Raw genomic sequence first — 24122 nt, 5'->3', positions numbered from 1 at the left:
GTGTGATCTCATTAAAATATGAATTCGGGGAGAGGTTGTTAGCTTTTGGCATTTCTACAGGACACCAATAGACTAAATTAATAGTACTGAACTGTCATCAAATGTAATGAGTTACATTACTTTTAATAGGGTAATAAGAATCTGTAACCTATTACATTTCAAAAGTAACCTTCTCTGACATGCTAATGATAAACACTGTTTAATCCTCAAACTGTTGCTCTCGTGTTTTTGGTATTCAAAAGGAAAAACCCATTGACATCAAAAGTATTTGTATTACAATAATAATAATATTAATATTATCTACTGTTGATGCGCTTCAGATAACACACAGAATATGTCTCCCTCTATACTATTATTTATAATTATAATAAGAGCAGCAGATCTGGGAAAAGCAGTGTCACTGTTTCATCCCAGCATGTTGACATATTTCCCACTGAACAGCAGCATTACACAGTAAAATTCAAACTGAACTTTATTCACCACTGTGTGGCATCACTGGCTGAAGACAGACTTTATTGAGGGGACAGCTCTCACCTTTTCATGAGAAAGAAAACACTTGCTCTCGTAGCCCTTGCTGCCTTCACTGACAATGTGGGACAAATAGAAAACTAATTTCACAACTTCTTCACATTAGTGATGCATAGAAACATCTAGCTGGTCTTCAGAGAAAATAATGTAGTGTTATAACATATAGTCTTCCTCTGCCTGACAAATACAATGTGAAAAAATATATCAGATCAGATATTTTTTCCCCTTTTAGTTAAAAAAATTTACAAAAAAGTTAAATTTGACGAATGGAAGAGAAAGAAGGTCTAAAGTGAGGATGTGGGAGGAGACATGATGTAAACAACCAGTGTGTGATGATGGAGATAAAATACTAAAGGCTCCACGTAGCTTCATGTAGTGACCAATAAATACTGTTAGTGCTTTACAACTGTACAGATGCATTGATTTTCTGACCTCCGGTGTTTTAACTTCTACCCCTCGCTACAGTAATGCTGAGGTGTTCTCGCAGGTGTGTCAGTACACAGTGACATCACTGCCTACATCACTGCTTACAGGTGCATTAAAACACTGCTTTTCAACCTGGTGGTAAGTAACTCTTGATTCAAGATCTACTTCCTGGCTTTTTCATAAACACTTGAAAACATCTAGCAATGACCAGGTTGAAAGGTTGACCAGGTTGAAAGCTTAGAAAAAAAGCCAGTAAGTTGACCTTGATCTAAATTAATTTGTTATGGATTCAGTTGTAACCTGAACCTTGTTTTTCCATCATGGATGATCAATTCTGTCCAATGTAGTTGTAGTAGAAGTCCTGTGTGGTCACTTAACGCTCCAACACTTAACCTAAAAGCTTCCACACACACACCCTTCACATCGATGCAATCATGTACTCATCAGTGTGTGAACTAATAACTGCCTGTTTTCTGCTACAGAACACAACAGCCTGAAGAGGAACCACAGAGATATTAAAAGGAATGGTGAAGCATCACAGGTGACAGAGAGGATTGACTTCATCTGATTTTCACTTATGGTAAAGAATTCTTTTATATGATTGGTGGAGTTTTGAGAGTGTGTTTTGACACAAAACACACTTTTACGGAACCCAAAACCTTGACAGCAGAGTCAGGAGCAGCTCGGCTCCCGTCAGGTGAAGCAGTGTCCAGCTAAGGTAAATATCCAGGCGGCTAAAAACCACACGTCCCTTGTCCATGATGTGAATTTCACGCAGACAGCCAAGAAAACACAGGCACATTGTCCAAACTGTGGCCCACATATCTCCTATCATTCATACAGTACACACACACACACACACATTCACACACACTGTCCAGAGGCCACGCTGAGAGAAGCCGGATGTCTGAGCGAAGCACACAGATGAGTCCCTTTCTGCTCAGATGTGAGTCAGAGTTCATTGGGAGCGTCTGGGTCTCAGTACTCCACAGTCACTGCTTTGGTCTTGAGGTATTCCAAGAGAGCATCCTCTCCTGTGGACGAGACAGAGCACAAACGTGTGTCAGTCAAACTGTAATGCTCAGAGCTTGTTGACCCTGTCACGACTCACCAGGCGTGGAGGTTACTTTAAAAAAGTCTTTTTTTTTGTGTACTTGTACTTATTATTGATTTTAAAAAATCAGAAACTTTACCCGTGCTTGAGTATTTCTTAACTCAAGTATTTCACTTCGCTACATTTAAAGTGGAAATCATTATAGAGTAAAAACAAAAGTCACATGATGGAGTTATGATTCATGATTCAGTGTGTGAGAACGCAACAGATGAAAAGAGTTGAATCAGCAGCTGCAGCACAAAAGCTGCTGCTGTTTGGATCAGCAACAACAGCATCAACAGCTACAACGCTGTCTAGCAACTCAGCGTTTTGTCTGTGTAGCTTAAAGTTATAATCTGTAACTTTTCCACATTAACGTGTTCTATATGTTGTTGAGTTGTGTACTTACACTATCCTAAATGTTTCCATCAATTCTCAAACCAGAGAAATCTGTGATTTTAATCATGGGAACGTTTCATTGGTCGCCTGTCAATGACATCATATCCTCTATGATCATGTGTCAGTGTTGTGTTTGTGTGACAGAAGCTGGATCTGAGGTTATCAGAGAAACAAGCTGAGGAAATGTTAGACAGCTCAGCTCCCAGCTGCTGGAGACGTCCTGTCCTGTGTCACTGAAGAGCGTCGGTGAATCTCTGGTTTTTAAAGTGAAACTGCTTTATGGGTCTTTCTACTGGTTTTAATCCCCTGGTGTATTTGTTATGGAGAGGAGGACACCTCTGTGGATGATTCAGCTGCTGGTAAAAACCTGCTGAACGTCTGCTTCATAAGTTATCAGAGAAACAATCTAAACAAAGGTTAGCATCAATCTCAGCTCCAGCTCTTCCCTGAGTCTCTGTCCTCTGTACAGCGTCACTGAAACACTGACTTTAAATGTGAAACTGCTTTATTCAGTGTTTTTAATGGTTATAATCAACGGGTCTGTTTGATTTCCTGAAACTCTGACACTGAAGGAATCCAAACCTGGAGGAGCTTACGGTAATGGTGGTGAAGACAACAACTCCCATGATCCCACACTATTTCATGACGTCACCCAATGCTGTCTTTTATTATTGTTTTGATTGAGAGACCCCTAGAGGCAGAAGCTACAGACTGTGTAGCAATATTAAACACACAAAGTCTATGGACTCCTGCTGTGTCCTGGTGTTTCTACTATTTTGTCCCATTCATAAAAGGAAGGCTAAATAATAGAAACACCTCTACCACCAATGTTAAAACTGCAGGACTCCTGCATCAGACTGCATCAGTTTCATCTAGGTTTTGCCATCTGAGTGTATTTATCAGTTGTATCGACGGGCTGCAAAGTGATTGGAATTAAAGGTGTTCTTTAATTCAATAGCTTGATTGTTATCAACATGTTTTAACCCTCCACTTCCCCTTTTCAAAAATGTAATGAAGAAAAGTTTACTCAGAGACATTTTATCTGACGTACTTTGTACTTGTATCTGAGAACAAGTCATTTTACTTGTACTTGAGTAACAGTACTTGTACTTGAGTACAGTTTCTCTCTCTCTCTCTTTCCACCTCTACTACTCACCGAGGTCTTTGCCGAAGCCTGACTGCTTGAAGCCTCCGAAAGGTGAAGCCACGTCGGTCTTGTTGTAAGTGTTGACGAATACTGTTCCCGCCTCCAGTCGCTCGCTCACGTACATGGCCTTGTTGATGTCGCGGGTGAACACGCCGGAGGCCAGGCCATACTCGGTGTCGTTGGCTCTCTGCAGCACGCCGTCCACGTCGCTGTGGTTTGGACGAAGAAGACAGAGGACACAGTCAGCGACTCAGACTGTAGCACGGCACCGCAGCGAGATGCTCTCTTCGGTGACCTACCCGTTTTTGAATTTGGACACCACCATGACGGGGCCAAAGGACTCCTCTTTGGCGATGAACATGTGGTCCGCCACGTCAGTGAACACAGTGGGCTCCATGAAGTAACCTGAGGGAAAATGACCACAAAGATGTTAGCTGATGATAACAGCGATGCTAAAGCTTTGACGAGGCCTCAGCTGCTCCTCTGTGTCCAATGCTGAGATAAGAAATAGACAATCCACAGGAAATGAGTTAGGTACAATCCAGATATAATCTAATGATGTCAGTTAACTTCGTCTCAATTTAGCGCCACATTGAGACGCATGGATTTATGTGCAAAATCCCTGAAACCGCAGATTGGCATTGTTTTTAAATTACAAGAAGTTTAGTTCACATACATAAAAAACATTACTGATACATAAATAACATTTTTTTATGTATCAACAGACAACAGTTCATCCACTGAATGTTGTTCTCTGACTTCTTGATGAGGTGAATGCCTTCTAGTACATTGGTCATATCATACAGCCGCATTTTCTTTTACATTTTAACTGTAAACAACAGCTGACTGGTTAGAGAAAACGCAGCAATGTGTGAGTGGGTTGTGATATCTGCAACGAGAAATAATAATAATTGCTTCACAGTGAGTTTAAATGTGGAGTAAGTGATTCTAATGTCAACAGTTCCAGCTAACGAGCAGCAGGGGCCTTCACACAGGATTAAGGAAAGAAGAAGAGAAGATGGGAGATGGAGGAAAGGGAGCAGTATGGTATTTAACAGACAGTACTGTCTACCCTCCTGACACCGCCACACTGTGGAGTTTTGAATTAATATTTTGTCCATTTTTAAAAGCTATAAACCAAACACCAAGAAAAAAACCTTCAAATATATGTAAATAATTTATGCATGCTGTAGATAGCAAAGCTAATAGTTACAGTAGCTGCAGCAGCTTCCTATAAACACACTAAATCGTATTTTGTAGATAAAGCAACAACACACATGACAAACAATGACATAAACACAATCTGTAGAAACTGGTCAAAGAGAGAAGAAACAGGCTTGATAGTAACACCTGTCTGTAAACTGTGTGATTTAAAAGATCATTGGTGCTGCTCTATAATGTCACTATACACACTGCTGCTACACACACACACATACAGTCTAACTCCACATGTATGATGTGTGTAAATGGCTCCAGTGGCTCGGTGTGTGCTCTACCTGGCCTGTCCACCTGTCTGCCCCCGTACACCAGCGTGGCCCCCTCCTTCACCCCCACGTCACAGTACTCCAGCAGCTTGTCCAGGTGGGCTTTGTGATTCTGAGGGCCGTGGTCTGTGGAGCGATCAAGAGGGTCTCCGATCTTCATCTTCTTGATCTCCTCCACCTCAGAGGGAGAGGGTGGAGAAACAGCTCTTTATGTTTTTGCATTACGGCAGATGTAGGAGTATATACAGGATGTACTCCACTCTTCCTAGAGGAGGGTGGTGTCTCACTCACCACTCGGCCAATGAACTCATCGTGTATGGACTCCTCCACAAACAGACGCCCAGCAGCGATGCAGTTCTCACCTTTGTTGAAATACACAGAGCTCATGCCCTGTGGAGCAGCACACACACACACACACACACACACACAATTAACAGTGTGGTATTTCATCCACAGTTTGTGGCTCACTGAAAGACAACTGTACATGTGATCATAGATCTGGATGTTTGTTGTGTACCTATGTTACATAGACCCCTGACACCACAGTCTTCAGTCTCATTACAATCTGATGCTTTACACTGCAAGTCAGTTACTCAGTAGATTAACAGATTAGTTTGTAAAATGTCAGAAAATAGTGAAAATATTCAGTTTACATATACAGGAAAAGAGAGAAACAGAATGTTTGGTACCTTGGCTTAATAAATAATTCACTGCTGGAGACAAATTTTCTCTAAACTGACTAATTTATGAATGATCCTTCAGTATAAGCCCCCCCCTCTCCCAGTCTCTTTGTGAGTGGAGCTCTCACCATGCGAACAGCTTTGTCCATGTCACAGTCGCTGAAAATGATGAGCGGTGACTTCCCTCCCAGCTCCAGAGAAACCTTCTTCAGGTTACTGAGCGCGCAGCTGCAACAGGAAGTCACGGAAAAGAAAGAGCATGAAATATCATGAGACAGTCGTCCCAGCCAATGAGCGGCGAGTATGTCGGCTCGTACCTCTTCATGATCTGTTTGCCAATTGGTGTGGAGCCGGTGAAGCCCAGCTTGCGGATGTCCGGGTGGTCGGACAGACGCTGTCCCACCATGCCACCTGGAGGAGAGGGGGGGGGGGTTGGGAGGGGTTGTTAGGGTCACAAACTAAACGAGAGCGGCACTCAGAGAGCACAGAGCTCCACAAACAAACGACATCCACCTGACTTCAAATCTTTAGAAAACGCCTCACAAAGATAGTTTCATTTGTGGTTTTCATCAAACAAACAGGAGGAAACGGTGAATTTGTTGGGGACGACTTTGAGTGGCAGATAAATCCTGATACTCTAGTGAGTATTTGTGGCAGCAGGATGGTGTGTGTGGGACTGAGTCAAAATAAACAGTGTGTTTTCATGGTGATGAAGAAACATGTTTGCGTAACACTGTGTGTGACTTACTAGTGTGTGTTTAATAGTTTCTGGAAACAGTGGAGCTCTGTGGCTCAGAGGAATCATATACATCAGGTTCTGATACACTCACAGAAGCTGTTAGTTGGAGACATTCACTGTTGATTTCGTCTTCAAGGGATTCTTTAAAATATGTATTTTATAATCTATAGACCTGTGTCCGCTTCACGTTCACGTTGTAAATATAGACTGTGAGAGTTGGGGGATGATTTGTGTACGCAACATTATGTGTTGCAGAATTTGGACCTTTTTCTAATGTGTTTTTCGTCTAACACACTGACTCTGTGGGTCTGACTGATGATTCAGATGAAACAGAGTGACGAGGGAAAATCATTTTTTTACTGAATGAACTCATAACTTACAGACTTGCAACCTGTCATGAGGAGCTGTGAGTAGACTGTATTGTTGGGAACCACCGATCAGTCTGAGTTTCTTTGCACTATTATTGCACTTGCTTCTTATGGTTTCTAATGTTTCTCTAACCTTATGACATCTGGGACAAAAAAATACATGTAGATGCTGCATTTGTGTTCATCACCTGAGCCTGGCAAAATGTTGATGACTCCTTTGGGAATGCCAGCTTTCACTGACAGCTCAGCAAACTTCAGTGCTGTCAGTGGGGTGACCTGTAGATATTGGAAAAGGGACGTGAAACACTAAAAGGAGGAGGAGACTTTATGTGACACAAATCCAAATTTATCATTAAACTGTTTTATTTGAAGTGTTGATCCATAAGAAGATATATTTGTAGTTTCAAGAACCAAAAACCATCTCAATGTAGTTTTACATCTTCTCTCTCAGGCTTCTCTCTGGAGCTCTAATAACAGCAGGTCAGTGAGCCAATAAGAAGAGAGGAGACTCTGAGCCTCTCTTCTGATTGGCCGACTGTTTTCTGAGTGATCCAATAAAAATATTGCAGATTTCAGGTAAACACTCAGAGAAACCAAATCCTGTAAGGTTGGATGGTGGGTCCAGGTGGGCGGGGCTTGGTGACTGCTTTGTTGTGACATCACAAAGTTCCAGAACTGACGGCTGGTTTTAAGGCTCAGTGTCTGAATACAGGCTGTGTGCATTTCTCTGTGGACTGAGGCTTTGATACTTTCACAGTATTAATATAGAAGCTAGACCTGATCTATAATCAAACAACACATGGACATCTACCTTTAGACTGTAGGAACTTTTAAGGTGTTGCCACTAAACATCGCTCCTTTTACATCTATATGAGCCCAGCGTTGTGAAGTGCATCTATTGTGTGTGTGTGTGTGTGTGTGTGTGTCTACTGTACATGGACTCACCTGCGCAGGTTTAAGCACGAGTGTGTTTCCAGCTGCGAGGCAGGCAGCACTCTTCCATGCCAACATCATGAGAGGGTAGTTCCACGGGATGACAATGGCACACACACTGTCAGAAAAAAAACACACACACAGTCACACTCAGTAAAAACACAGAACCTACTGAATATAAACGTGTGGGAAGAGTAGGAGGGATTACCCCAGAGGTTCTTTCTTAGTGAAGGTCAGGTTGCGGTTGGGCCTGGCCTGGTTGATGGGGATTGTCTTGCCCTGAAACCAACAACAGCATGTGTCTCTAGTATTATAATCACTGATGGTTATAATACAACCCAAAAACAGCATTGTAACCTTTAACATGAACCTACCTGGATCTTGTCACACCAGCCAGCGAAGTAGCGGAAGGTCTGGATGGACATTCCTACATGGGTCTTGAGGGCCAGCGTGTACACAGCCCCTGAGTCGATGGACTCGATGGTGGCCAGCTCTTCCTGGTGTTCCTCCATCAGGTCTGCAAGCCTGAAGGGAGGGAGTCAGTGTGAGGGTGACTTTAAAAAGTAATGTGGCATAAACCCTAAGGATAGATCGGGAAGAATGATGTTGTCAAGCTACAACTTGAGCCTCATTTTATCCTGTTTTTGTTTTTACACTGAATCAAACTTTAAATCAGGAGGATTCTGAATGAAGTTCTGCAGGTATGAGGAGCATGTTCTCTCTATGATTTCTGAGTGGATTTGACTTGGTTATGAGTCAGAGAAGAAGTGTCACAGCTACTGTTGACCATGTGTATATTTTGGCCAAATCAGCTGCCAGACGTCAATAACTAACTTCCTGTGTTTTCAGAACATCACATACCCGTTACTTTGTCCTCACCCAGTATCCCCCTCGGTGTTCTAGTATTGGCGCTCATGTAACCGCGCTGCAGTCCTCTAGGTGGAGCTACTCACTTGTAAAGCAGACTTCCTCTGTCTCTTGGGTTCATCCTGCCCCAGGGGCCGTTATCATAAGCTTCTTTGGCGGCTGCCACCGCCCGGTCCACGTCCCCCACTGAGGCATAGGACACCTTACAGATCACCTGGGTGAAGGAGGTGAAGGTCACACACAGTCCACAGGTGCACCGAGCTATTCCTCAGATTTCTGGACGTGTGTGTACATGCACATGGAGATGACTCACAGATCCGTCAGTAGGATTGATGGTGTCGTAGCTCTTCCCACTTTCTGCGTCCTCAAACTTGCCGTTGATGAAGCACTGGTACGGCATTTTCAACGTCATGTTGTTCACTTCTTTGGTTGCCTGTGCATAATATAATACGTGTCATATACAATGTATATGCAGGACACACTGACACAACAACAGCTCGTGCTCAGACTCACATAGTCGATGACCAGCTCCTCCTCCTGGTCCTCTCCTCTCAGCTTTCGGACGAACATCTGGATGAAATCCTGGAAGCTGGGGGACATGTACACATCCTCGTTCTGCAGCTGCACACCAGCACATTTCTGCTTCACCTCCTCCACCAGCCTGGACACAAACACACCAACACTTCAACAATGCTTACAGTGGCACAGCATTTGGATTCTAAAAAATGAATAGGTGACATACAGACAGTAATGGTTGCCCTCTTGCTATTGTACTAAAGGCAAGGGGAGACAGCGGAGGGATACTGATCACAAAGTGTCAAAGATGTACAGATGTAACATGTAGATTGTGTATTATTGATGAAAACGAAAATCAGTGTTATTGTCAGAATATAAAGATCATAGATGATTGAAAAGACATGAGGCCTAAAAACTGACTCCAGATCAGTGATTTGGGCTTTACTTCACACTTGCCACATACAAATGAAGACTTGTTGTGGTCTAAAATAACAAGTGAATCATTTCCGACCAGTCGCTGCACCGTCTACCTCTCTCACCTGACCACGTCCATGGAGGCAGCTCCGGACTTGAAGAAGTCTGTTGTGTCCTCAATGGCTGAGACGTTGCTGAGGATGCCCTTCCAGATGTTCTGTCATAAAAAAAACAACATAAGACATTTAAACTGGAAGTCCAAAACCAGCTGAAGGAGAACCAGCTAACCCAGAGGTTAACTTGCCCTGATCTCCTCCGCCATCTTCTTCTCATCGTCCGTCAGCTCCACGCTGGTGCTTTCTCCAGAGGAGAAGTATTTGGAAGCAGGGATCATCTTCCCATCTTCAAACTGTAGGTTCTTCACCAGCAGCTGTGGAGCAAACACAGAGTGGATGAAGTACAGCAACAGGACAAGAGGAGGCAACGGAATTGACCTACAGTCAACCGAAGTATTGCCACATTCTGCTTCATTGTTTGCTCTGAATATTTGTTCTGTAGTACAACACTCACAGTTTTCCCATCAGTCCCATGCAGGACAAGCCCATTCTTGGTGACCAGGCCAGGTTGGGACAACCCATCGATCTCCAGGGCCTGACCGGCTGGTACCGCCCCCCCTAACATGGATGAGCCATACAGGGTCACAGACTGTGGAGGAACACACAGAGAAGCATTAAAAATGTCTTCCTCTACTGTCATACAGACTAGCTGTTATCTTAGATATTAGACTTTTAAGAGACTGTTAAGGTGTTTTAAGACCTTCAAATGCCACTTCTATGAAAAATAAAGTGATATATTTTTATAAACAACTATTAAAAGGATTTATTCATAGCACACCAAGAAACAGCAACACAAATTTAAGACTCCAGAAATTCAGATATTTTAAGTCCCAACTGTGAATTTTTAATTTTCTAGACTTTTTCAGGAATGTTCCAGGACCTGCTGATGCCATGTTCAAGGTGCTGAATATCAGCCTCAATCCAAAACTACCACCTTTAAAAACCCTTTATCAGTATGACATGACAGCTGCTGTGTGTATTTTCTCTGCTTGTGAGTTCCAGGAAACGCACCTGACCATCAATGACAGTCCAGGCTCCGGGGACTTTGTCATGGCCGCGGATCCAGTTGTGGATGGCCTCAGCTGGCTGTGCCAGGTTTACCTAGGGGACAGAAAGAAGTTGGACTCAAAATATTGACAGCTCAGATCCACTTTCAGAGCAGCTCACCTAAACTTCTGAGAACGAGAGGGAAGCCCAACAGCTGGCTGCGACACGTGGAAACATGCTGGTGGAAAATTATCCTCTGCACTAAGAATAGCACATATAGACACACGGCCAGCAACGTGGCTGCAAGTGACAAACCAGAGAGCAGCTACCATCAGTCCCACCTCACGCTTTCTGCTCTAAGATAAACACCAGTCACTCACTCGCTCAATACATATTTGGCTCTGAGCAACATGCTGAGCCAGCAGTAAATCTCCATGCTGTTCATGAATGAAGGTGGAAGTGAACTGAGCAGCTGTCCGACTGCTTAAAGAAGCAGAAAACTTTCTGTGTGTTTGTCTCTGTTTGGAACTCTGTAATACTCAGAAACCTGAAGCCTGTTTTTACTGACCAACAATAAAAAGCCTGGAAGAAGTGGCTGCTCAGAGGACGTATTCTAACCTCTTGTCTTGTAAACACAAGCTGAAGCTCTTGTCAAGAGACAATCACCACCACCTGCTCCCGACAAGAAACCACATTCATTGGCAGAGAAAACGTACAAATAGCCCCTTTAATATACTGCAGTTACGTGTTACTCTTTAAAACAGCAGTTACACCAAATAAAACATCTACAGTAAAACTACATTTTCTACAAGATGAGGCCCAATAATGAAGCTGCCATCCTTCTGTAAACTTCCTGAGAACCGCTTCTTCTCTCTAACAGCACACAAGCATCAAAGCCTCCCTGTCCTCTCTTCTCACTCGGTGCTGGACCATCAGCCATCCTGGGACCTCGCTCCCTGTCCTGGCGGTCGCCGCCTCAGTCCAGATGTTTTGGATCTGGACCTTCATTCTCCAGGAGTCCCAGCTTCTTCCTTGTCTCGCTTTCTACCTCCCTGTCTTTCTTTCTTCTGTCTTACCCAGAATCTGGACTTATTGATCATGCCAGAGTATCATTTAGATTTTCTGGAGGAAAATTAATCGTTTAGATTAATCGACTAATCAATAAAGTAGTTGATGGATTAATCAATTGAAAAATAGTCGTGGCAGCCCTACTAACCAAACAACACTGCAACCAGTCAAACTAGCCATATTCACATCACATGCTACAATATCTGTCGTCTGGAATGACCTTGGCGTTGGACTTCTTCTGGATGCCTTCGTAGCTGGCTCCTTCCTCTGTCTGGGGAATTCGAGGAGCTTTTCCGTCAGCAATGAGCTGCACTGACTCCACCTGCACCGGGAGAGGTGTGAGAGCGGGCATGTCAGTCAGGTGGTGCAACAGCTGGATATAGATCAACAACAACTGGAGTTTCTGAAAGTCTAATACAGACAGTTTTCATAGAGAAGGCAAAGACTGGGGAAGAGCATGAATTACATATAGGTCTTTATTTGAAATACACGAATATATGCTCCTGACTATAATCCTCGTGTGATCAAAGCCCCTGTGGTTACCATGGCCTTGATGCCCTCTGGGAAGAGGAACCGGTTGTAGAGTGCGTCCACGGTGTCGTTGGGCTCGACAGCGCACTCCCTCTGCAGCAGAATCGGTCCAGTGTCCAGGCCATCGTCGGCCCAGAACACTGTGAAGCCAGCTTTCTTATCGCCGTGGATCAGGGTCCTGGCGACACACACACACACACACACACAAAGTAATAAACTCTTGGAGCTGTGCCATAACACATTTATTTTTAGAACAGATAGAGGATGTGAAGTCGGTCATAAAGCCGACCAATCGGAGCAGGATCACATACAGACGTGATAAGAGCAGTCACCCTGCTGATAACACTGAAACAAACAAGCTGTCTGCTGTATATATTCATGCATTTATTCTAAAGCCCATGGCAAGACATTCTAGCACACAGTATATTAGTCTGATGATTAAATTATAATTAGCTGCAAATGACAATATCAGGGTGACATAACTCTATTGTAATTACATTGTGATTAGTAAAGCACCTTTTAAACAGCACAAAAAACAATTTCGCCCCTTTTCCTGCTGTGACGTCTCTCAGAGACAGACACTGTAAAGACTCCTGTCAGCTGTCCAGCATGGTGCTATTAAACCAGAAACGCCGCTGCTTCACTTTCCTCTGAGAGTGAGCTGTAGCAGAACTAAGTTTTAAAAACACGCAATCATCGACTGAAGCATCTCACATAGAGGAGCACCAAACTGTGGATGAGACGGATCCAGTCTAACAGTCTGCATAATAGCAGAATAAATCTGGCCTATACTTGGGCCACCTGCTGTTTTCACCTGGCCCAGTATACACCTGGTTCCATGGCGTGAATCTGGCACATATACACCATGATCATCAGATGCTACTTTCACATCTGGACCAATTCTGGCGCACACACAGAAAATCTTCCAGTTGTCAGTAAATACTGGAGGATAACAGCTGGAGTCTGCCCAGATGTGGAAGTAAATGGGCCAGACTTGAGCCAAGAACCCAGGCATATATGTTGGCCAGCAGTTTCATTTTGCTGTGTGGATGGTGGCTAGCAGCTCACTCTCTATCTGTGGGGATATTCTCTTCCCTGCATATGTGTGTGTGAGTGTGTGTCCATAACTGCATGTAATGGCTTTGCTCCCTGTAGGTGTGTGTCTGTGTCCTGTCTGTCTAAACAGGAAGGAAACTCAGGCACGTGGGTTTAAAAAACCCATAGGTGCTAATTTTGGTTATAGTTACAATTATATTAAACTGTATTTTTCATAGTTAACAGAAAGAGAAGAGAGTGCACTCCATCTTCTCATCTGACTCTGGGAAACACAAAAGAAGTGTATATCCTAAAATGTCCAGCTATTCTCTGTAAAGCTAAAGCTAGCAGCTTAAAGCTTAAAGCTTAAAGCATCCACTGACAAACAGCTGGATCTACAGGTGATGTTAACGGGGGCAAACGCAGCAGGGGTTCAAAACCTCTGAAGAAGAAGCAGAACAAGCTGTTTTTACAGTTGAAAACAAACGGAAGCTTTTGCTTTCAGATAGATAGACAGGGCGGAGAACAGAGACCAGCAACGGGGACTGATAAGAAAACCTGTTTGTAAGACTTGTTTGTAGACTGTAGCAGCTGTGAAGCGCACTGAGACTCAGAGAACCAGCAGGTAGAGTTTAGAACAGAAAAGGGACTTAAATGAACGATCAGTCCAGCTCAAACGAACAAAACCCGAAAACCAATAAGCAAAGCCGAGTCGATAATGATGTCATCAGAGTTATTTGGACCGGTCAGACACTGAAAGTATATAACACAAAGCCTGCAGCACAAAATGAGGGTGTGAGGTTTGAAAGAAGTGGACATTTAGACGGTACGCAGGTCTAAGGAAAGATGCTGTTGTATTGCATTATGGGGGGTGTCAAGTCAAGTCAATTTTTATTTGTATAGACCCAAACACAACAGAACACTCCTTATAGTAATAATGTGGTTGATGTGGTATAACAATAACACAATCTAGTCATGATTCACTGAGTGAAAGACATCCTGTTTTAATAGATGTTGTCCACATTATGTCATGATACACCCTGTGTCCTGCTCCCATTAGTCTATAAAACCAGACATGGTGATGTTTCATAAACCACATTCTGAGACTTTTAAGAAACCATTTTAAGGTGCTTGAGGTCACATGACCAATAGAGAAATCCAAATCAGATAGAAAGTAATGTCATGTCATGTCATGTAGTAAATAGAATTTTCTCTGCTGGCTTCTCAGGACCTGCCCAATGTGTGATGTCATAAGATCTGTACTGAAATCACTCTCCCTCCTCACCACCCAAAGCACACACTTTAAACTGTACTGATATGATATGCTACATGTTAACAGTATATATTAGAATGATATGACCATGTGTTGTCAGATCCGTAGCTACCACTGAAACTTGTTTTTCACCCCTCATCATGCGAGCCCTCCCCCACTAAGCACCTCCCTCCCCCTCCCCCTCCCCCTCCCCCCTCCCCTCTCTCACCAGTTGATGGCCGAGGCTCCTCTGTGCAGGGGCAGGATAGATGGGTGGTAGATAATGGAGCCGTGCTTGGGGTTGTCGATGATGTTCATGGGGATAAACTGGGAGCAAAAGGGCATGACATTGAGCTCAGCGCCCACTGCCTTGTAGGCCTCCACCACCTCTGGGATCGGTTTCCCCTTGACCCGCCACCGTGGAAACTTAAACACTGGTGTCCCGTCTTTCTCCGCTGCCACGGCTGACAAAGAAGAGGAGAGGTTATCAGTACAGGTTCATCATTTCAACAGTTAACTGTAACCTACAAATCATCTTCCATACTTTTTTTTTAACAAGACCTTGTATCTATATCATGTTTTGTTTGATAGGGACAGTAAAGACTTGATAGAAAACGAGGGAGGAGAGATAGATGGGAATGGAATTTTACAAATTTCACTAGTCAAGCCTATGTCCTGAAAATGCATATATACATGACCACTGATGTACACTGAGCATGTAAGAGCAGGTGTAAACAGGAAGTAGATTGTTTACTCTGCAGTTGATTAGTTGCACAAAATACTACAAACAAGGAACAGTAAAAACAACAAGGCCAGTAACACTGTAATTCATTATCATGTTGTATTCACCACTAGTAGTCAAATCTGCTTAGAGCCAATCAGAGGAGGCTGTGGGTATCTACATCATAGTTTCCAAAGGTCTCAGTTTCTGTCTGTCCAGACTATAACACAACCCCAGAGTTTTCAAAATAAAACACAACCCCAGAGTTTACAAAATAAAACACAACTCCAGAGTTTTCAAAATAAAACACAACTCCAGAGTTTTCAAAATAAAATAGGTCCAGCAGAGATTCTGAAAGTCTCAGTTTTAGGGGCTGAAAGCTCCGGAGTTATGTGGACATCAGGAGTAAGCAGAAGAGATGAGTTTTAAAACTAAAACGTAGTATTCTGGATGTAGCCTGACAACTTCATGAACTCAGGCCTTAATTGATGTTGGGATTTTGTAAGGCAGGTCAAGAATTGTCATTGTCAACTGCAAATTTTTGTAATGTCTGTTTGCCGCATGGGTTGGAATTACTTCTGTTCACTTTTCACTTTTGTCCAATCAGAACAGAGGCTGTCTTCACAAACACAGCACCATGGCTGGAAATGTTCCTGGTCGGAACCCACGACGTACCCCGGGATGGATTCCCTGGAGACAACATGTAGGTATATTTTGTTACTGGCTCCACCAGTTCTCTCAGCAGCTCAGAGCTTGGCAGTCTGCCAGCAGGCTTTCTCCTCTGTTGCTTTCTCTGTAGGTCTGTGGCAGATTGTGTCGTCTACCTGTTCTCTTGAGGGTTGATGCTTAATTAAGTTTTAATAACAGTATTTAACTTTTACTAGATAACTGATTGACTAATAAATATTCCTAGGCATGTCTGCTCCTCTGATTCAGTTGGTATTGGCATGGCTTGTAAAATAAAAGATTATACTCGTAGACGAAGGAAAATGCACAAGAAAGAACAAGAGATGTGGACAAAAACAACTGAAGGGAAAATAAGTGCAAAACTTCAAAAAGCCAAAAAAGCAATGTGCAGAGCACATCATTTTCTATAGGAGTTTTGAATTGTTTACTCAAAAATCACACATCCCCTTTTCTAAACCTGATGGTGCTGTCAATGACAGAGGATTAATACAACATGATTTTATATTAGTATCATTCAAAACCTTCAACATAATACAATACTAACTAATAATTAATAAATGTGGATTATACAGCAGTCCTTTGATAATAGTAATAACCACTGTGGATGTTTAATGCCTGTTACCTTGTGTGTAGGATGCTGACAGTCTGGTCACATGGTAGATACAGCCTTAAACTGTATATTTTGGCCATTCTACAGGACAGAAATTTGGGGACTGAACTAAATTAGATCAAACCATTAGACAGGTTACATAAAAGTTAATTTTTATATGATTTCAGATGTATATTTGAAAAGAGGAAAATCCTGGTTTCTAGTCCACACTGGAATGTAGCTTGTGATTTATGATTCTGTATCTAAAGAGGAACAGAGAATGAATGGGAAACATCTTGTGAGACAGTCCAGGGTTCACACCTTAATCACAGTCTTTTTGGTGTCACTTTTTCTATATAAGTAACAAATATTAAAGCAGAGATAAAGTCTTAATGTTATAAAATGGAGATTCTGGTTGTGTATTCCCATTTTGCCTTGTGTTCATTTAGTTGATCCTGTGGAGATAACCATCAGGTAAGCGGGTAAATCTTGCAAGATTGGATGGTCGGTCTGAGTGGCTGACTGCTTTGTTGTGACATCACAAAGTTCCAGAAGTCCTGACGGCTGGTTTTAATGCTCAGTTTCTGAATACAGGCTGTGTGCATTTCTCTGTGGACTGAGCGCTTTGAACTTTCACAGTATTAATATAGAACCTAGACCTGCTTTATAATCAATCACCTTTATACTATATGGACCTTAAAACTTAATTTCTGCTTGTTTGTTTTGAAACTTGTGTAGCTGTGTTTGACATTTGACAGTCAGTCCTGAATTACCAAATGCATGTTACAGGTTACACAAAGTCCATCCATAAATACTGACTGTCCTTTCTTTAATTTCTCTGTATTGTAGCTTGTGAAGTGTGTCCTGGTCACTTTTGTCCTTTAAATGCAACCAACATGGAAAGTTTTAAAAATGACCATGTGGACAAACCAAAGGTAATAAAATGTTATCTCTGCAGGGTCATTTAGACCAGGAGTTGCATGTTGCCGTCCCAGCCACTTCAACATGAGTCAGATAAGCTGTAACTCCAGTTAGAACTAGGCTGAACAGCTCTACCTGCACACACAGCTGTAGCTGTAACAAACATGAACCAGCTGTCTCCAGATCAGTCCTACAGCTAGCCTGCTATACTAGAGTATGTCACTGAGGTCAAAGGGCACCAACAGTGGCCCCGTGCTAACTCACAGGTACATTTAAACACAGGAACTTCATTCATATTTTATAAATATTGGTTTTTATATCAAAACGGTTTTATTCTGATCAGTTTTAAACAGTTTAAGTACAAAGTAATTCATTTTGGTGGAATCTAAAAACAAACTTTAATGTTTTTATTAAAGTCTACAGTCCATCTTCACTGAGTGCAAACATACTGCAACAGTCAATGTGCCCTTTGAATATTTAAGAGTTTTAACTCAAATGGACTCAGGCACAGCAGGAAAATACTGATGACAAAATAGTACCAGAAGAAACAGTTGAACGGTGGCTGGAGAGGAGGATGGCATTCACAGGTCAGGAGGCTGATCGCTGAAGATGATTCCTGGAAAGATTGCATCACACCAAATAGTGCAGTCTGATTGCAGACTTTTCACCTCAGAGCTGCATCTCCAGGCCACACAGGGCCTCTCCCTGCTCACACAATGGAGCCACTATCCCGCGGCTAACACGGAATAAAGGCCGGCCTTTGTCCAGGAGCACTGTCCAGTCAACACACATCTACCTCAGCCACAGCACAGGCTCCGATGACCCAGAGTGAGGACACAGGATCATCAGAGGCCGGCACAGCTGACATTTTCTGTCTCAATATTTTAATATAAAATATTTAATCTTCTGCATTTTTATGTTGTTTCACAAAGTCCAATGATAAGCAAAGCAGGTAAAAAACCTTTCAGGGTTTTTCATGTTCAAAATTAAGCACAGGTGGTTTCATCCTGATCATGTGCACCGCACCTTCAACTGGCTCAAGCAAACAAGACAATTATAAACTGTAACAAACTAGGAGATGTCACTTTGTGGATTTTTCACAAATGAAATTGAAAAAAAAAAATCAACATAAATCAGGAATGAAAACACAAAGAGGTGAAGCGACAGACAGGGACGGTAAAACCTTTATGGATTTCTCCTGGTGGTCCCGATGTCCAACTATGGATGACGTCTGTGCTACTAATCAGCTGATTATAAATCAAAAGGAAGCGCTCAATATAAAATGAAAGTGCTCAATACGGAGCAAAATGTGGACAGAAAACAGTAAGAATTAAACTCCCAGCTTTCAATATATTCGCTCAGTATATTTAATGTCTGTGACTACTATCTGTTTAATTAGTGTGACTCACGGTTTCAGTGATAAAATCTGAATAATGTTAGTTGGGAACTGTAACAGTAGCAAGTCTTCAACCAGCTAAACTAGCTTAGCACTACTCCTACTCCCCATGAGCTGGGGCTATATTTAAGCCATCAGCCTCTCTAAGTATCAGCATCAGCCATTGAAAATCTCGTATCAGTCAGTCATTGTCTGCACTGTTTCACCGTCCCTCATGAGTCTCCTCCCCACAAACTCCAGAGCCACATGTGCTGCTGAAAACACTACACTGATATAACATTAATTTAACTTTAAGAAACTGGATGTGCTTGAAGGCAAAAGAAATGTTCACTTTGAACAGCCATGAAAAATCTGCTGTAGGGACAAAACAGACGCTGATATCCTTGAGTTGAACTGCAGGTGTTTTCTCTTCTTCTGCAGTTTTGGCAGCAACTTTCTGAACAGTGCTGATTATAATACATCATCACCACATCATCGCAATGCTGCAACTGCAGTTATTAATGACAGGAAACCAACTGAGAGCAGTGCTTAGTGTTTTCCATGAAGACACTGTCACAGGAGGACAATGATATGAAAAGAGAAATACAGTGAATGCTGTTTCTCTCACTCACAGTTGTCATGTTAATGTTAATACACTGAGCCACCTGAGGAAGAACAGCACACATGTTGGGTAGTGGAGACACCTGTCTGTCTGCATTCAGTAACATCTTCCTTTATCTTGTTAATTTCATCACTGTCTTAAATACCCCTACCTTGCTGACTGATTTATTCTGGGGGCCCTCCCTGCCCCCTGGTAAAGATGACCCTAGGGTGTCACACTGTGAGGTCTGTAATTGCAAATACCTTTTGTTCTTACTTTCGTTTGATCCCAACTGTAACTGCATCCTGGCCAATCACCATGCCTGTACCAACTGATCACAGTTGTATTTACATACAGTTGACCACCGCCCCTTCAAACCACTACAGCAAACTTTGGACTAAGGACCGGAGTGAACTTTCTTCCACACACCTCAACACCAAATATGAGGGCTGGGTATCTCTTTATTAGCTGGACGGCAACAGCAGGCCCAGTCCAGACTGACTGACTGACTGACTGATTGATCATATTTCCACCATTTGTCAGCCGAGCGCCATGTGACTGGACTGTGTGTGGATGCCGACAGGGGGCTTAGGGGCTACACCTCTTGGTATGGGCAGTCTACTAAACCGCTCTGGCTTCCCGGCTGCTTGGGAACTGCAGGGAAGAAGAGGAGCACTTCCAATACACTGAGCCCCGCCTTTATTACAGCAAATAAACTACTTTCATCACATGTATCATTATTACTAAAGGAAGCAGAGGAATAACTACACAAGACACACCAAGTAGAGAGAGCAGGAGAGAGAGGGAGAAAGAGAAGTCATAGCTAATTGCTAAAGAAGCTAGCAGATCTGAATAGCATGTAAACAACAGAAACACCAGCAACTAGGAATGAGACAATACATTTACTACAGCACAGTAATAAAAGCCCTGTTAAGACATAAAGGGTTCCTGCCCACTGAAACACTAGAGGGCTCTTAATTTGAAATGGTTATAGGAAGTGTTGAGTTTTTATTAACACGTACTGCAGTAACTTTAACATAACAAACAGGAGTGACTGAAAACGAGGCTTCATACTAAAATACCACTCCGACCAATTCTACATATCAAACAGAGGGTGTTAGGAATAAAGACCTGCTACCTTCTGCAGGTGAGGGAAATAAAGGCCCCACCCACTTTTAATGAAGCACAGTCGCTGAAAACTGTTCTAAAATAGGAAAGATATTCTGTTTCTCTCTCTGATCATGTTACAGTAAATCCAGCTCAGTCTTTGTCTTTAACTGATGTGTTTGGTGATGTTGTCAAACGATGTCGTGGTTATAAAATATGGATTTTAGCAGAAGCTTGGAAGTGACCGTTGGTTTACATGTAGTCTTAAAGGGCGACGTTTCAGTCACTGTTTTAAACATGTTCTGTTATGACAACAGAAACAAAAAAACTTGTCATTGGAAACTGCTTTACTGTGAATTCTGCTATATTAAAATACTGTATATGTGAGTACAGATAGTTGAGAATACGATGTGATGATGTTTACAGCGGTTCAACCAGCGATCCATCAGTGATAAGAGCTACCTGAAGGACCAGACAGTGATGGTGCACACAGTCTCACTCTCAAACCAGGAAGAAAACCAAGGGACCAAAAGGTAAACACAGAGGGAAGAAGAGTTAACTCACCTAGGGGGTCAGCCTTGCCGTCCTTGTCAGGGACAGTAAACACACCCACCACTTTGTGACCCTGTTTCCTCAGGTTGCTGTACACCTCCTGTCCAAACAGGCTCTGGCCAATTATAGCTAGTTTCAGCTTATTCTGGTAGTAATGCTGAAACAAGAGTAAACCACACATTAGTTTCAGTGTAAATACTGTAAACACTCATCAACACTCAGACTATTCACATGTTGTCATAATGTACACAGTACACTGTTGAGCAGGAGGTGGTTTGCGGCACGGTCTGTAGCTGTTATGCAACTGGCCCAGAGGACGCGGTCTTACCAGCAAACAATCAAAGGAGACTGTCTTTAGCCCCAGCAGCCAGAGGGGCCCTCAAAACACTACTCTTAAAGGGCTACTCCGGGTTTTTTAGATTGCACTAACATAGAACTGGGGGAAAAACAACGGTGAAAATTAAAGGAGCTATTTGTAAGTTTTGCTATTGCTACATTGCTAATGTTAGCATTAGTAGCTGTTTACTTACCAGTCCAGGCAAGAGCTTCAGCCATTGTTGGATTTACAAGACAAGAGGTTATAATATGTCCTCTGAGCAGCTATGTCTTCAGGGCAGACTGGAGGCTACAGTGCCTCGGTATCAGAAAGTGACAAGACGGGCTGATATGGCCCCTGGCTAGCTGGTAAGCATGGTCACGTTAGTTAAAGAAAAGAATTGATAGTTGTCTACCTCTGGAGACAGCTTTAGTAAAGGAATGAAGTTTGATGCTGAACTTCTAGATTGGTAAATAAACAGCTGCTAATGCTAATGTTAGCTATGTAGCAAAAGCAAAACTTACAAATAGCTCCTTTAAAGCAGCAGTAGTTGAGATATCCGGACTCCAAAAACACTGGATCCTACATTTCCCACAATGTAACTCAGTAGCACTGCCACTGGTAAACAGCCAAGGGTGTTGTTCCTAACCACTGCATATGCACAAAACTGGGCCTGAAAGAGGCGAACGCTATCAAAAGTTGGGATCCATGAAAACTTGTACAGAAACTGTGACTCGTGCTTCATATCACATATTACTTATAGAGCCACTTTAACATAAACATTCAAACCAGCATTTCATTTTTGTTATTATCTTGCCAATACAAACTGCCATAATTACTGAAAATGTATTTATTCAAAACTTAAAGTGACACCGGAGCTACTCTCATTACTGATTCAGACTTGGACGTTTGGTCTAAAAAAAAAATTCCTCACACTTCCATAAAGCTGAATGTGTCATCTTCAGATTCAATCTTTTTTTTTTTTCGTTTTCATCTTCTTTGAATTCCTGTAGTTTTCTTGGAATTTTTACACCCATACACATGGCTGACTGTAACAGGATGAACTCGAGTCAGTAAATCAAGCCAGCCCTCACCCACAGAGTGACAAGCTCAAGTGCATCCGACTGCAGTAGCACATGTGTGAGGGAAGGAGGTTTCAGCTTTCCCCTGCACAGAGGAGAACATGAGTGCTCCTGTCAAACGCATGAGGCGCGTGCTTCATGATGCATTCAAAGACATTCATCCAAAGCAGCTACCTACTGTTAGACAGCTCTTACAACATCAATGACCCTGCATCTGGTTGCAAAGCAGAGAATGAAGAGTGAGTGAGTGAGTGAGTGAGTGAGTGAGTGAGTGAGTGAGTGAGTGAGTGAGCAGATTGCTCCTGCAGGATCCGCACTTAAGCTGCCGACGGTCTACAGCGCGGGGCTCCTGTGCTGATGCAACTCTTGCAGAGCTTGTACAGTAAAGGCCAGTCCAGTCCGAGCATAGGGAGGGGGTAACGTGGCACTGGCTCTGATACTGTACTACATCACGTACTGGGTTGGTTAGCAGTAACTTATGAAGACCTGGACGTGAACTGAGTCAGTGATCCGCAGTCAGGGCCGACCGGCTCCGTCCTCTGTGTTTACCAGTGCGACTTTCATCAATGCAATTGAAGTGTCAGAGTCTCTGTTCATTCTCTGCTGCAGCAAAGCAAGAAACGCAACGTTACTCACGGAGGAGGTGGAGAGTCTCCGTAAGGCTTGACACGCCGTCCACATCATGATGGCGATGTTTGAGTATAAAAACCGAGTCAGAATAAAAACCGATCCAGACGCTGCGGGATCTGTCGGTGCTGCTGGTCACACTCACCTGCCCTCGCGTGTGTGTGTGTGTATGTGTGTGTGAGTGTGTAAGTGTGTGTGTGACCGGGAGTCAGAGGCAGAGCTGTGGTCAGGACTCGCCACAGCCAGCTTATACCCGACAGTAACAGACACGTCGTGCCGCTCCGGCACTGTACGTGCGCGTCCACGCGGCTCCATATCGTCCCCACTACGACTGCGCGGTCACGCGTGGGAATTCATTCAAGTCTCAAGGCCACGGTGACAGCTCTTTACAGCATTTATTTAATTGAATCACAATATTAATTGACATAAAAAAGTCAGTTAAAATATACATCCAGATTAATCTAATGATCGTTATAACTGAATGTTTTTCTTTTTCTTTATCTCTCATGCAGATTTCCTTCTAAATAACATTTGTATATGTAGCCTATTACATGAATACTAAGTAATGGAATGGACGATTCTTTATTTACTTTATAATGTCACAGGTTTTAGTCTCACACTATAAGATTCAGTAAAGGCTGGGAATTTGCAAGACTACGACTAGATTCCTGAGATTATTTTCCATCATGCTCCTGGTGGAAATTTACAGATAGAAAAACCCTTTTCCAACCTTTTTTCTCTTTGAAATTCTATTATTATTTATTTATTTATATTTTGTTAGTAACTCAACACTATAATTTTCATGATCTGCCCCTGAAATGACTGTTTGGATGTGTTTTATTTTGATATGGGTTTCCTTGTGTTCAAGTACCTTTCCCTCCCTTATTAGATCATTAGATTATATAATTAGAAAAGTCTGAGCATATAATTGCCTGCAGTTTAAATGTTTTTTCTCATGTTG

The 24122-nt window shown here is 42.7% G+C and overlaps 1 protein-coding gene across 1 annotated transcript; it reads right to left on the bottom strand.

Annotated features, from left to right (window-relative positions):
• Nucleotides 1-454: 454 nt before the first annotated feature.
• aldh1l2 (aldehyde dehydrogenase 1 family, member L2) lies at nt 455-23433 on the bottom strand. The gene is made up of 23 exons (XM_056368232.1): nt 23171-23433; nt 21149-21293; nt 14813-15047; nt 12309-12474; nt 11986-12087; nt 10722-10811; nt 10165-10299; nt 9899-10024; nt 9720-9811; nt 9178-9325; nt 8978-9097; nt 8751-8878; nt 8172-8322; nt 8006-8076; nt 7810-7915; nt 7053-7140; nt 6075-6168; nt 5886-5985; nt 5369-5467; nt 5090-5255; nt 3893-3998; nt 3603-3802; nt 455-1988 (listed from the first exon to the last, which is right to left on the bottom strand). Exons 1-23 carry the CDS (start codon nt 23216-23218, stop codon nt 1933-1935), a joined length of 2772 nt encoding a protein of 923 aa, XP_056224207.1. The 5' UTR covers nt 23219-23433; the 3' UTR covers nt 455-1932.
• Between the last annotated feature and the right edge of the window lie 689 nt (nt 23434-24122).

Source organism: Seriola aureovittata, chromosome 22 (genome assembly GCF_021018895.1).
Source record: "Seriola aureovittata isolate HTS-2021-v1 ecotype China chromosome 22, ASM2101889v1, whole genome shotgun sequence".
NCBI lineage: Eukaryota > Metazoa > Chordata > Actinopteri > Carangiformes > Carangidae > Seriola > Seriola aureovittata.
Note: the sequence above shows the minus strand (reverse complement) of the source record. Positions and strands in the feature narration are given on the sequence as shown.

Coding starts and splice junctions, on each gene's coding strand:
- aldh1l2 (XM_056368232.1), bottom strand. CDS start 23,218: ATGATGTGGACGGCGTGTCAAGCCTTACGGAGACTCTCCACCTCCTCC. Junction 7,916..8,005: donor ACTAAGAAAGAACCTCTGGG/GTAATCCCTCCT, acceptor TTTTTCTGACAG/TGTGTGTGCCATTGTCATCC. Junction 3,999..5,089: donor CAGACAGGTGGACAGGCCAG/GTAGAGCACACA, acceptor ATTTTCCCTCAG/GTTACTTCATGGAGCCCACT.